Source organism: Stegodyphus dumicola, chromosome 11 (genome assembly GCF_044657685.1).
Source record: "Stegodyphus dumicola isolate Sdum_Otavi_A_Nest chromosome 11, ASM4465768v1".
NCBI lineage: Eukaryota > Metazoa > Arthropoda > Arachnida > Araneae > Eresidae > Stegodyphus > Stegodyphus dumicola.
The window spans coordinates 56,648,130-56,662,084 of NC_140778.1; the positions used below are offsets into that span (position 1 = coordinate 56,648,130).

Below are 13,955 nucleotides of genomic sequence, written 5' to 3' on the forward strand. Positions count from 1 at the left end.
AAAGAACACACGAACAGGGTGAGAAAACATGCTAATTATTTAGAGTACAACGAAAACAAAGAAAAAAGCAACATAAAGAGGCAACTATCACCATCAAAGAACCATCAAAGTTCGACATTGCAATCTGGACCGTGATGTAGGAACCATGCCTCGTGCATCTTCCATGCGATCTTCCATTCGTGATGCAGATCTTCCATGCGCCAGAGGTCTGTATTATGGTACGGGGACGTATTATGGTACTTTCTTTAATGACGATCATTATTTGTTTTTCTTCTTATTTGTAGGTTTCTGCTGTATTAAACCTAATATATTTTGTCTCACTGTTTGCGTCCTTTCTTTTTGAGTTTTGTGAGGTTTTTTTTTTTTTTTTTAGTTTCTCGAGTATGCATTGCTATGTGATTTTCCATCGTCTAGGTACCTCTTCTGAAAGTTTGCTACCGCTGTACTGATACACCCTGTATATTTGGAACTGCATGAAGTTCAGCATTTTCAAAGTTACAGCGTCCGGGCATAAAAAAAGCAATGATAAGCGCCAAATAAAACACTAACGTATAAACAACGATGATACGTAGGTCACTCTGAAATTTTTGAGATACATACAGACGATAAATCGCAGGAAAAAATCAACAGTTAGATTGGAAAATAGTAACGATTTTAGCCTGGTAGACAATTTTTACTGGCCAATTGCACGTAGTTTAAATTTTAGGCAGAAGGAAAAATGGAGTTGGCGCGAGAACATTACCGGGATATGATTTTAAAGTGGGATTAAATTAAGGAGAATGCGTTCAACGTCTATAGTTAGCATTTTGAAATGTAGGTCCATCTCGTTCTACTGTATTCAGGTGGCTTACAGAATTTCACAGAGGGCGTAACTCTCTTCAGGATGAAGAACACACAGGAAGGCCGTAGTCAGCAGTAATCCCGGATGGCGTGTCTGCCATATGGAGAACATTAATCGATGATAATTGATACACCTGGCAAATGATACAAAAAGAACTTGACATTGGATCCGCCGCCATATATTATTCATGGAGAATTGCATACGAAAAAACTAGTTTGCCGTTGCGTTCCCCATAATGTAACTGGGCACCAAAAAAGAGGGATGTGTCAGAACCAGTAAAGAAGCCCTTTAATTACCTAAGGATGATGGCCACCGCATGATTTCTAAAATTTTAACGAGTGATGAAACATACATACGATTTTTCGATGCTCCAACCCATCAAGAAAGATGAATCTTTGAAGATGATCTCACGCCCACAATTGTCAAAAAGCAGCGTGCCATGGAAAGGTAATGTATGCCGTTTTCCTCAGAAGTGCAGGACTGGTTATAACCATCAAGCTGGGAGGGCAGCACACAATCACTGCTAACTGATACACCACTTAAGTATCTTCCGGAAATTTTTCAAGAAGTGAATGTTAGAGGACTCAATGCTCCAACGCGGCAATGCATCTTCTCATTCAGCGAGGTTGACAGTTGAGTTTCTTGAACAAAAACACATCAAAGTAATAGAGCATCCACCCTACTCACCCGAACTAGCTATGTGTGACTCTTGACTATTTTTTAATATAAAAACGAATTTACGTGGGCTTCGTTTTCTTTCCGAAGGTAAGACTGATAAGGCTATAAATGCATGTTTTTATCTATTCCAAGAAATGAATGGCCTGAGGCATTTAATCATTCCAAAATTCACCTACAGAAGTGCATTGAGCTGCCGGAGCCTACTTTAAACACCCGTAAAATTATAATAAGTGTAATTTTAAAAAACTATGCGTATCTCAAAAATATCGAAGTGATCTTTGTATAATGTGAAACATTATGGCAAGCTTTTTAAGTTTTTTATATGCTCTATCCATAATTTGCATATCTTTGTTGTATAAGTAAATAAAGAACGTTTATGATTTCTGTGATTATTGCAAAGCCTCGAGGGATATCTGCCTAAGAGGATGGATGCCTTCTTGGAGGATTTTCTAAAGGAAACTGGCTCGTAGACACGTTACACATGGGGAAAACCACGAAAATGCCCATGCAGCCAGCCCGTTCGCGGGTGCGAACCTCGGACCAAACTACCAGTGTTCAACGACTTTACCGCTCGGCCGCTAGTGGGCTAAATAAAGAACAATCTATGTGTTTAAATTTGTGCCGCCATGACTGACGACTTGTCCGAGATTTCAGAATAATTAAAAGGCGTTTAATAGCCTCGCTCTCTACACACTCCATGGCAGCGACTGTTCGATGACATGTTGCGTGCGTTGTTATCCATGAAAACAAGTTTTTCATCGATAGAACATGCAAAACATGCGAACATGACTCAGCAGAATATCATTAATGTATTGTTGGCCAGTCATAGTCCAGCTGTCATGTGTAGCGGTGTGCGGCCATTTACCGTAGTGCCGTTCCATACCATGATATTGCATCTCGGATACAGGTCCTTTCTTGGATATTTTTCCGGACGATAAGCAGAACCACTCTCACGTCAGTTCAGTTGGCATATAATCCGGTAACAGACTCAACCTGCTCTCATTTAAGTATAGTACACAAACCCAGTTTTATTGAGTCCCATTACGATACTCGCGATACCATTGCAAACTTGCGGTACGTTGCTGTCTGGGCAATGGAATGCACACAACATGACGGAGGAGGGGCGTATAGTCCTTCTTGAAGCAAACGTCTGGCTACAGTTTTTCGGACGATTCGCTTGTCAGTAGTAGCAAATATCTGATTACCTCAGTAACTGTGCTGCACCAGTTCCCTTTTGTCGATAGCACTAGGTACATAGTATGTTAGGCAGACATCGTACTGCGTACACGACTTCCTCGTGACGTTTGCTACGTATTCCACTCATTTGAAAGATTTGCAAAGACACTGTGGCTGACGTCGGACCCCCTATTAATATTTGATATTTTTTGCTTTTCTTCAAGGTTGAAGTTCGTCAATTGATTCTGTCCTGTCAAATTTTGCTTTTGAACAAAACGGTCAATGCGCGTCAAATACGTCATATCTCTTATCAGCGCTATCATATGGCGAACAACTTCGGCAATCCAAAATCTGCAAATGCACAACACCTCTTACTGTATCCCGCGCTTATGCCTCTTTTCCCATTTTTCTCCCTTGCATTTTGAGGTTACTGTCGCTGCTACTATCTTTCGTCCTTATCAATTGAGCTGCCGAGAAGGTATAAGAAATTGACACGTTATAGCATCAAATCAAATGAAATAAAAGTGAAATGGGTAATTATCTCCTAATTTTTCGAAATATATGAAACAGTATTATTTGCATATTTATTCTGTAATATGCTAACCTGCCCTCAGAAATGGTATAATATGTGCAGTTTTCCCGCGTCAAATTTCAAGAGACAAAGGTGTGTGTAGAATATATGAATAAATAGGAAAGTATTTATTATTTAAGTTTATAACTTTGTAGAAACATTAGGATTTTCTGGAAGCCGAAGAGATTGAAAAATGAGCAACGCCTTCGCCTGGAATCGAACCACGCACCTCTGGAATACGCGCCCAGCGTGCAGACCACCACACCACGAAGACATGCGATTTTATTTTTAAATAGCGTAAGAAATACCTTATAACTTGCATTTAATTGGTTTACCCTGTATTTCACTATTGTAATAGTTAGCCACAGGGGCCATTTTGAAATTGCACCCTTGTCGGTATCACGATCTACGGGAAAGTTAATCAGTTTTCCTAATACTATTAATTTTCAATATTTTCTAATTTTGGATTAGTTTAAAGTTTTCATATATGTCATAATGACTGTGACGTATTTTTTGATGTTTCAGATATTTTAAATAGAATGAAATAAATATTAATTTGAGAAAATATCAACACCATTAAAGTATTTTTATTGATGATATACAAGGAGACTTAAAAAATCTGTGAAAAATGCAAAAGCGGATAGCGTAATAAATAGATTTTGTAATGGTATGCTTGTGCTTGTTGATGCGGTATAGACAAGCTCGTCGATGTGCATTTTATCTGTGGAATGCGGTTAAAAAGATGCAGTTACTTAAAGGATATTGATTCTAGTGTATCATTTTTGAACAAGTGTTTCGTTTTTGTCCGCAAGCCCGTAGATATAAAATGCATGTGAACGAACGCTGTATTTCTGGAGTGATGCACACACTTACATGAAAAAGTCCCGAGAGCTGCAAGCAAAATATTTTTCTTTTGTGTTGCAAAATTCACTGTTAACACTCTAGATAGCTGTAATATGATTTGCCATAGTCAACTAAACCCCACCATGCACCTTCTTTCTATGTTCTGGTCCTTCTTTCAACGTTCCTCAATTAGCGTGGCCAGTTCCCGGAGGACACAACACTAAGCTCTAAATGTAATTAATTCCCGGAGGACACAGTACTAAGCTCTTTATGTATATTTATTTATGTATTTATTTTAATTCCATCGACGGAGTCCAACAAGCTGAAAGCCACCTAACTCAGTAGGCCAGCTGTTAGTCGACGACGAAAAGAAAGAAAAGTCAACTAAACCAAATCAAGCCACATATGCCTTTTGTATTGATTGTAACTAGGCAGATAGCTCTAGTGTGATTTGCCATAGTCAACTAAACCAAACCAAGCCACACATGCCTTTCGTACTGATTGTAACTAGGCAGATAGCTCTAGTGTGATTTGCCATAGTCAACAAAACCAAATCAAGCCATATATGCCTTTCGTATTGATTGTAACTAGGCAGATAGCTGTAGTGTGATTTGCCATAGTCAACTAAACCAAATCAAGCCACATATGTCTTTCGTATTGATTGTAACTAGGCAGATAGCTCTAGTGTGATTTGCCATAGTCAACTAAACCAAATCAAGCCACATATGCCTTTCGTATTGATTGTAACTAGGCAGATAGCTCTAGTGTGATTTGCCATAGTCAACTAAACCAAATCAAGCCACATATGTCTTTCGTATTGATTGTAACTAGGCAGATAGCTCTAGTGTGATTTGCCATAGCCAACTAAAGCAAATCAAACCACACATGACTTTGGTACTGATTATAACTAGATAGATAGCCGTAGTATGATTTGCCATACTCAACTAAACCAAATCAAACTACATATGCCTTTCATATTGATTATAACTAGATACATAGCTATAGTGTGATTTGCCATAGTGAACTAAACCAAATCAAATCACATATGCATTTCGTATTGATTGTCAGGGTATAGTAAGACAAGAGGAGCAGCGTTTCTGTATATAAGTTGGTTTTCTTGAAATATTGTTAAACTCTTGACTGTTGATGGAGGACGAGGACACGGTGTATTTACAATGGAATAGTCAATTTTCCCTCACATCCAGTGAGAGACTCTCTTCAGAAGACAAACCATTCATCTGCATATTGTCCACTTTGAAAGCACTGCTATGCTGCATAATAAAAATAGTTGTATCAAGACATTCCAGAACGTAATAATAATTCTAAAACAGTCTTAAATATGCGCCATTTTATTCCTTAGTTTTTCCTAAAATATTTTCCTTGAAACATCACCAACCGACTGGGGAAGTGCGACTACATGATGTAATGATTATTAATAAATATGTTAACTAATTAAATAATACTATTATATTAAAATAAGCAACATATCTTGCATAATTCCAGTAATGCATTTTTATAAGAGAGATATGTACAAGCAAAAGAATTTTTACTTCCCGAATTTAAGAATTTACATTAAAGTATTTTAAAACATATTTAGAAAATGAAAATTACATATACTTTTATAGCGATATCTTATAATGATATCTGTAAAATACATATGCGTTTATAGTGAAATTAAACGAGAAATTAGCAATGAAAGTTTTTAATTTTAAATTTAATGGCTCTACCTTGGCATTTCTGATATTTTGGCGCAAACCCTGGTTGACATCTGCATGTGCCACCCCTATGATACCCGCAGTCAATTTGATGTGGACCGCAGTCACATTCTGGAAAGAAGTACATTTGATTATTAATTTCATGCAAAATTAATTACTTTGTTCATCAAAGTTAAAAAATTGCCTTACATAGAGTAATATTTAAGCTCGCCATCTAAGAAGGGAATTTAATCAACTGATTTTAAAAGTATAGGAAAAGAAAGAAACGTTAGAATCCGCGTGCTAGTGAACGTAAAGTCACTTTATAGCCTAAAATGAGATGCACATGTAATTGGATGTGTCACAAATTGCGTAAATATTAAAAAATAGAGTAAATTAGTTAAAGTGGTGTAAAAAAATGTCAAAAATTTTTTTGTGTCCAAATTCCATAAATTTAAAAAATGCAATTAATCAGTTAATGACGTGTCTAAGAAAACGAAAAAAATTTATGTGTCATAAATTGCATAAATTAAAAAAAACAATTAATCAGTTAAAGCAGTCGGTGTAAAAAAAAACAAAATATTTTTATGTGTCATAAATTGCATAAATTTAAAAGAAGCAATTAATCAGTTGTAACGGTGTCAAAAAATCCAAAAATGTTTGCGCCGTAAACTGCATAAATTTTAAAAATGCAAGTAAAAAAAATCAGAATCGTTTTGATGTGTCAGAAATTGCATAAATTTTGGAAATGCAATAAATTAGTTTAAGCTGTTTGAAAAAAAATCCAAAAATTTTTATGCATCGTAAGTTGCATAAATTTATAAATGCAATAAATCAGTTAAAGCATGTAACAAAATCAAATTTTTTTTACCTTATATCCTCCTATTTACAAATTCTATTTTAATACTGAGAAACGATATCTAATGAAAGTACATCTTCACTCATTTATATAGCAGTTAGTTACTTTGTCTGTGAAATGCACGATCATTTCTTTTTGTTGGTTTCGCGAACAGACCACTAGATTTCTCTTAGTTCGTCAGCAGTTTGTATTTTGTTCACATAACCACTCAGTTGACAAATAACCCCATACAAAGATTATGCAATGTGCGAAGTCACAAGACCGGGCATCCAAAAATCATAAAAAATCAGTAAAGCCCCTGAATATGATGTGTGACTTTAATAATAAATATCTTGGTCAATTTTTACGGGAAAACAAACATTTTGTGTTTTATTTTTAATAACAGGTATGCATTTTCCTACAAATGAGTAGAGACAGCAAATCTTGTAAAATGTTAGATTTGGAATATTTACAAAATTTATTTCTTTAAATTAAAAAATGCCTCATCATGAATCTTTGAGCTGTTTAAAACACATTTGTAACTAGCAGTGTATGTTTATGACCATCTGTTACGAAAATAAAGACAGGGTAATTGTTTTTATGGAACGGTATACATAGCTGAAAGATTGCGGTTTGCTGTTGGATATTATATTTTGAAGGACAGATTACCTCCTTGTACGAAGTAAAGAAAGTATTGTAATCACTAAAAATTCCGGGTTTCATAATTCAACACAAATATCCATTTTGACCGCTATCGATTGCAATTGAACGATGTTTTTGCCTGACATCTGTAGGTGAGGATAGAAAAAAAGGAGTCTTTTTCCCTAAACGACTTCTAAAACAAATTTAGAATGTATTCAAAAAAAGATTTTTTCTCGGCGTCTGTACATTGCACGTATTTTTTATATAGGGCTGCTTTAACATATAGTTGTGCACCTCCCTTTTTGGTCGCAATCGGCTGCACCAAAAGTATATAAACTAATATATATATATATATATAACAGAGTGGTAGGAGAGAGTAACAGAGTGGGTATATATGTAAGAAATAGAATATGTAAAAAATTAAATAAGCAACGTAAATTAATTTCCTTTCTCTATTCTGAAAATAGCAACATCTATTCTCACTGAGTCATTTCCAGAAAAATCTATGTCATGTGAGTCTTACGTAATTATGATGATGTAAGCCAGGGATGTCAAACTCATAGGTACACTTGGGCCAAACAAACAAGGTTTAACTTTAGGCGGGCCGCAAAAAAAAATCAATATTCATAGAAACGTAGATCTATTTCGAATAATACAATAATAAACATATATATATATATATATATTTATATAGAAAAGAACAAGAAAAATTTAATGTTTACGTCCTGATACTTGACATATATTCTCTGCTATTATCTTTCCTATTTCGGGAGAAATTTTGTTTGCAGTGATAACTTACAACGCTGACCTAAGGTGAGCATCATTAATACGGTTTCTAATAGGAGACTTATTACCTTTCATGATTGAAAATAATTGCTGGCACAGATAAGTGCTATAAGTGCAGATAAGTGCTGGCTGCATGGGCGTTTTCGTGGTTTTCCCCATGTGTAACGTGTATACGAGCCAGTTCCCCTTAGAAAGTCCTCCACGAAGGCATCCCTCCTCTTAGGCAGATAGCCCTAGTGTGCTTTGCCATAATTAAATACACCAACACCTTCGTAATTGTTATATTTCGATTTGTGTTGTTCGTAATGACGTTTAAAATTATATAACTTTGGTAAATTAATAGTATTATTACATATCAAGCAGATTATTTTATCTTTTATTTCACAGCAAAAATATTCTAATTCCCATTTTACTTGGAATGTTCTATGTTCGTCAGTGATTTTTCGTTTAATTTTAGTACTACTTGGTTTTGATATAGACATACTGAATACAAAGGGCTGGAATAAACACGGTTAACGTTAAAAAGTTAACAAAAATTTATTCTTTCCACAAGAGATAAATCAAAATGCTGAACTATTTCTTCAAAAATATTCTAACAATATCACAAAATGTCAAACGTTTAGCAAAAATCAATTCAAAACAGAGAAACTAATTCTATCTCACAGCGAAATCGCTACAAATCAATCACAGCATTAAGTAAACAAACAGTTCGCTAGAACTACAGCTACTACTGAGATGAGTTGTTTGTTCTCGGCTTTTATAAGCTTTATAAGTAATTTCTCGAATATACTGGAAACATCTATAAATATCTGGATTTTTGTGGATGGCAACAGCAATTACGAGATATTTATTTATTAGGTATTAAATGCACGCGCTGTTCTATTTTTAACCTTCCAACGCAGCTGTCTTTTCAAAAATCGTCTGCGTTGCTAAGGCAACATGAAGCAAATCTAATTACAATTCTAAATAAAAAAAACTAAATAAATAAATAACTATGAAATCCGTAACAATATAAATTAAGTAATAATTAATAATAAAGCAAAGTGCATGCACATGCATGCACCAATATATCGTACAGAACTATGATTGGAAAACTGAGACCATGAGTTCGGCTATCGGGGGATGCGTACAAGTTCTGAGTGCACGTGTCCCCCAAAAGCCGAAGGTAGCTGAACGCAAGCTACTCACACGCATTTGTAATTTAAGTAGTGTGTGTGTCAGCTCGCTGTGAGTAATCTAACAGCACTGAATAAATTATCGTTAATTACTTAGCAGTAAACATTTCATTTTTTTCTTCGTCGATATGTTATTTTATTATTATATATTATTATTTGCCGATGTATTGGCCGGGCCCGCAAAAATATTTGTTGTGGGCCGCATGCGGCCCGCGGGCCGCGAGTTTGACATCCTTGTTGCAAGCGGAACTAAAACTCTTAACAGCCAATAATAATTTTACAGAGTTGAAGATTTAATCTGTGTTCGCCTCCAAATTTATTATTCATTGTCAGTTGTAATAAATTCAAACTCAGACTCACTGTAATACGTATATTCAAGAGCAGGAATTTTGATGTCGTATTAGTGTTGATCCATAATTACTAGGAAATTGGAGGCGAAGGCACATTAAATCTTCAGTTTTATTTTCGGCAACATGTTGCGGCTACACACAAGTTGGCACATTAAATGTGCCTGTTCCAAAAGGCTTACATTTTTGATAATTTTGTTGCAAGAAAGCAGAGCAGACAGACAGCAGTGTAGCTAGGCCAAAGCGTGGAAAGCAAGTGCGTAATGTTCAGGATGGAATCTTAAGTCAGACTGATTTAGTTTTGGTTCTCAAAGCATTTTGATTGGATGGTTAATATTGCTGTAAAATTATTATTGGCTGTTAAGAGTTTTAGTTCCGCTTACATCATCATAATTACGTAAGAGTCATATGACATAGATTTTTCTCGAAATGACGCAGTGCGAATAGATGTTGTTATTTTTAGAATAGAGAAATGAGATTAATTGACTCTGCTAATTTAATTTTTTACATATTCTTTTTCTTACATATATACATATATATATATATATATATATATATATATATACACCCACTCTGTTACTCTCTCCTACCACTCTGTTATATATATATATTAGTTTATATACTTTTGGTGCAGCCGATTGCGACCAAAAAGGGAGGTGCACAACTATATGTTAAAGCAGCCCTATATAAAAAATACGTGCAATGTACAGACGCCGCCGCGAAAAAATCTTTGACCCAACTCTGTTACTCGCCTCGAGAACTTAGTTTTTTTATTCTTCCATCTTGGTAAATTGTGCGTTTTTTTTTTTTTTTTTTTTTTTTTTTGCTTTAAAAAATGATTGAATTATGTTGTTCTTATCTTCCGCTGTAAGGTTTTTATGTTTTTAGTTAATCTGCATGAAATAGTTGTAGAATTATCAACAATTAAAAGTTGTTTAAGTGCGGCTAAGCTTAATTTTTTTTTACCATAGCAGCCATATTTATTTATATTTAAAACTTAGCAGAATAGTCAATTGGGTCAGTTTCTGCACTTCAGTGTCTTTTTGCCGAGTGGAACCAAAATATAACTTTTAGTTTTGTGCACCGAAAAATCTCCCTTCTTGTCTGCTGGCAAAATTGCTTCTTTTTGCGTATAAATTGTAATTTTAATTTTAATTTATTTTTTTAACATTGTTTTAACCCTATTTAGCATTTTTTTGAAAGCTTTTTTCTTTTTTTTTTTTTTTTTTTTTTTGTATATCTTTCAATTTTTAATGAAGATAATTTAAAATTTCATGCATTTTTGCCTTGCCACGAAGTGAGAAGCGAATTAATTGAATGAGAAATCTATCTCTAATGAAATCCGAGGAAATACGTTTAAAAGAATGCAGAAAAAAATGCGTATAATTTAACACTCCGTACAAGGAAGTCGTGTGGTGTACACATCAGATTTTGTTATTAGAATGTCAGAGTTTTAAAATATGTACAACGAAGTCAATCCACAATACCTTTGCATTCTCCAAAGAGACTAGAATAACCTTTTGCACAGATGCAATGTTTACCATTCTCGTCGAAGAAGCATCCGAAGGAGTTAGTTAAACAATCACATTCTGAAAAATAAAAATAAAAATGAAACAAAATAAAATCTGAATGCTTTCAGGCTTTAGGCTAAAAATATTTAAAAACAGCATATATTCTGAATTTTCGATAGCCAGTCTCACGCGCTGGAAATAATTTTTTTTTATTCCCTACAGAGTTGCCACTGTTCGCTTTAATATTATTGAGTTTTTAAATAAAATATGCCTGAAAGTTTTACAGAGTATGAAATGGACAATAAAATAAATTCGAAATTCGGGTTCACAGGTGCCCATCTTCGGGTGGAAGACCATGTTATTCAAAATTTGATGACTTTAGGTACCTTTGTTTTTCCCAGTGCGAAAAACGTACAAACATTCACGTAGAGTTTTCAGTATTTAATTTCTTTAAATATAATACAAGGCGATAATATTTGGTGGCAACAATTTGAAAAGTGATTGGACACGAAATGCCGTTTCGAAACTAATATCTCTTCTAAGATAACTCCCTTTTGGACTAAGAACTATTCTGGTACATGATTATTGAGAAAAAGAAAATGTATCCAATAAAATATGCATATTTTCTAGGGCCCTCTAATTTCAATAATTAGGTGATTATTCATCTAAAAACTGCTTTATACTTGAATGCTGGTGAGAGGGTTCTCCCATGGGATACCATAATTCCAAAATATTGTAATTGAAAGTAAGAAATACTGTTGTAACATTTTGTGTTATTCTCAAACATATATAAAAGTTTCTTTCCCAACAGTTTGATGTAACACGCACATAATGTGAGGATTTGGTGATCCGAAAATTGAGGTCACAAGGTATATGTTAATTTTATAACAGTTATCTTGATTTTAAAATCCTTTCCTTTCAGTTCTTCTTTCCACTAACAACTCCAATGAGCTTTTAAGAGTCGCGTTGAATAGAAATGAGTTAGAAGAAGCATTAAGGAAGGTTCTACTTTTTTCGATAGAGAGAGCTAGCAGTCCTTAGAGGGCGTATTTGGCTTCTGGCTAAGTCACTCTTGAAGCTGTTACGCTCGACCTCATTATACGTGCCTATTGATATTCGCCAGCTATTTTAATTTAAGGGCCAACTACGTTCGAAAATCGTGTTTAGCTTCGGCTAAGTCTCGCTTAGCAAATTATGGTTTAGGTTCATAATTCTTATTCTGAGTTAAACCCCGAGTAGAGGCTTTCCTGTAAGCCCGAGAAGAGACCGACTGTTGTTCTTGTTTCAGTGAATAAATACTGCACGCTGGGCGCGTATTCCAGAGGTCCTAAGTTCGATTCTCGGCGAAGGCGCTTGCATATTTTTCATCTTACCTGCTTCCAAAAGAAATACCTAATGTTTCTACAAGTTTCATAAAAGAAATTTTAAAATCATATATATGATATACATTCTGAATTTTGTATACATATTTAATTTTAAAAAATTATGATTATTCATAGCTTTCATTCACAAGATTAGAAGATGCAGTTATGTAAGCTAAATTTACCATTAAATAATCATAATAGTCGAAAATTAATTTATTAAAATTATTTCTTGAAAAATTTTTAAATCATGAAAATTTGAATGTGTTAAAACAGCTGATCATATATATATATATATATATATATGAGACATATATATATGTGTGTGTCTCAGTAAACCTTTATTATAATCTTCTAGGTTTAACTTCCTAACTTATAAATGAATATTTTAATACAGTTTGTGAATTTATGTTACTGGTAGTTTGTCTACTTGAGCATAATATGCATATAAAATCGAATAATAAGTTTTAATATACATTGAAATAAGAAAAAAATTAATTCAACCCTTCTCGAGCCTACGTCGTAGTTGTTCTGAACTCAACGAGAAGTCGCTACATAGTTCACTACAGTCCGTCTGTCATAAGAAAAGCTCTCGCCAGTTAGTCTGCAGCTGTTTGTTGCCGTAGAAACGAGTCTTCACCCATTTTTTGTAGGGGTGTCTTGAAGATGAATGATAAACTCTTTTCCCCTCAGCAAACAGTTCCCCAAAACAAAATAACAATAAAGTAATCATTAATTAGCCCCTATTTGAAATACACTAGCCCTGTTGCTATAGCGACCGCCACCTGCCAGATACTCTGGCGGGGCTGTTCTTCTCGTAGACAGACAGTATGTTCCTCGGCGTTTTATCATACACAAAGGGCAAAGAACCCTACAAGGGAATTGAAGGGGAGTAGCTCCGAAGTGAATGTTTTACGCGGGGTGTTGCATGAGAAAATTTTAGGACAATATTTCCTTCATGAACAAACATTGAAGGATTTATTTATTTTTAACTCATCAATTATTTTATATTCAATACTTGATTGTCTTTCTCCTTTCCGTTTTCCTGCCTGAATGGAAATTTTAGTTCGCGCGTATTCAAATGTGGAAGAAAGACATCGTATTTATAAGAAAGTTTCAGATTGTTTAATCACAGCGTATTCCGGCTGCTGAAGGCCACGTTAATAGTTGAAACTCTCGATAGCAGTCTGCGTACGGCATTGCATTATTCTCGCCATTGGGCTTGTCGCTCCAGTAAGGCAACTTGCGAGTTATTTTTTCTGCGTAGTCTTTAAATATCTTACGACTTATTTAACTTAGCTTTAATCTGAATTCACTACTTTTGAGTTACGGCATAAATGCTGGCTGGTTTTGTAAGCAAACGAAGTGCCTTCTGTTAAAGTGCTAAGTTTTAATAAAAGAGTCTTTTACACTTTTTTACGTTTCTCTGTCTTCGTGTTGAACATAGCGATATGTCGCTTACCTTTCAGATTGAGTCTCATGTTAGTTTATG

At 34.6% G+C, this 13,955-nt stretch overlaps 1 protein-coding gene across 7 annotated transcripts in view; it reads right to left on the bottom strand.

Annotated features, from left to right (window-relative positions):
* LOC118191531 (uncharacterized) overlaps positions 1-13,955 on the bottom strand; it is a 187,992-nt gene that overhangs the window by 99,457 nt on the left and 74,580 nt on the right. For all 7 annotated transcript variants that reach the window (XR_015043964.1, XM_085826729.1, XM_085826726.1 and 4 more), the window contains 2 exons: positions 11,079-11,180; positions 5,837-5,935 (listed from right to left, as the gene is read on the bottom strand). Coding sequence is in view for 6 of the 7 variants with exons in the window: in XM_085826729.1 (XP_085682855.1) it covers positions 5,837-5,935; positions 11,079-11,180 (201 nt within the window). In the remaining variant the exon portion in view is untranslated. The remainder of the gene's footprint in view (positions 1-5,836; positions 5,936-11,078; positions 11,181-13,955) is intronic.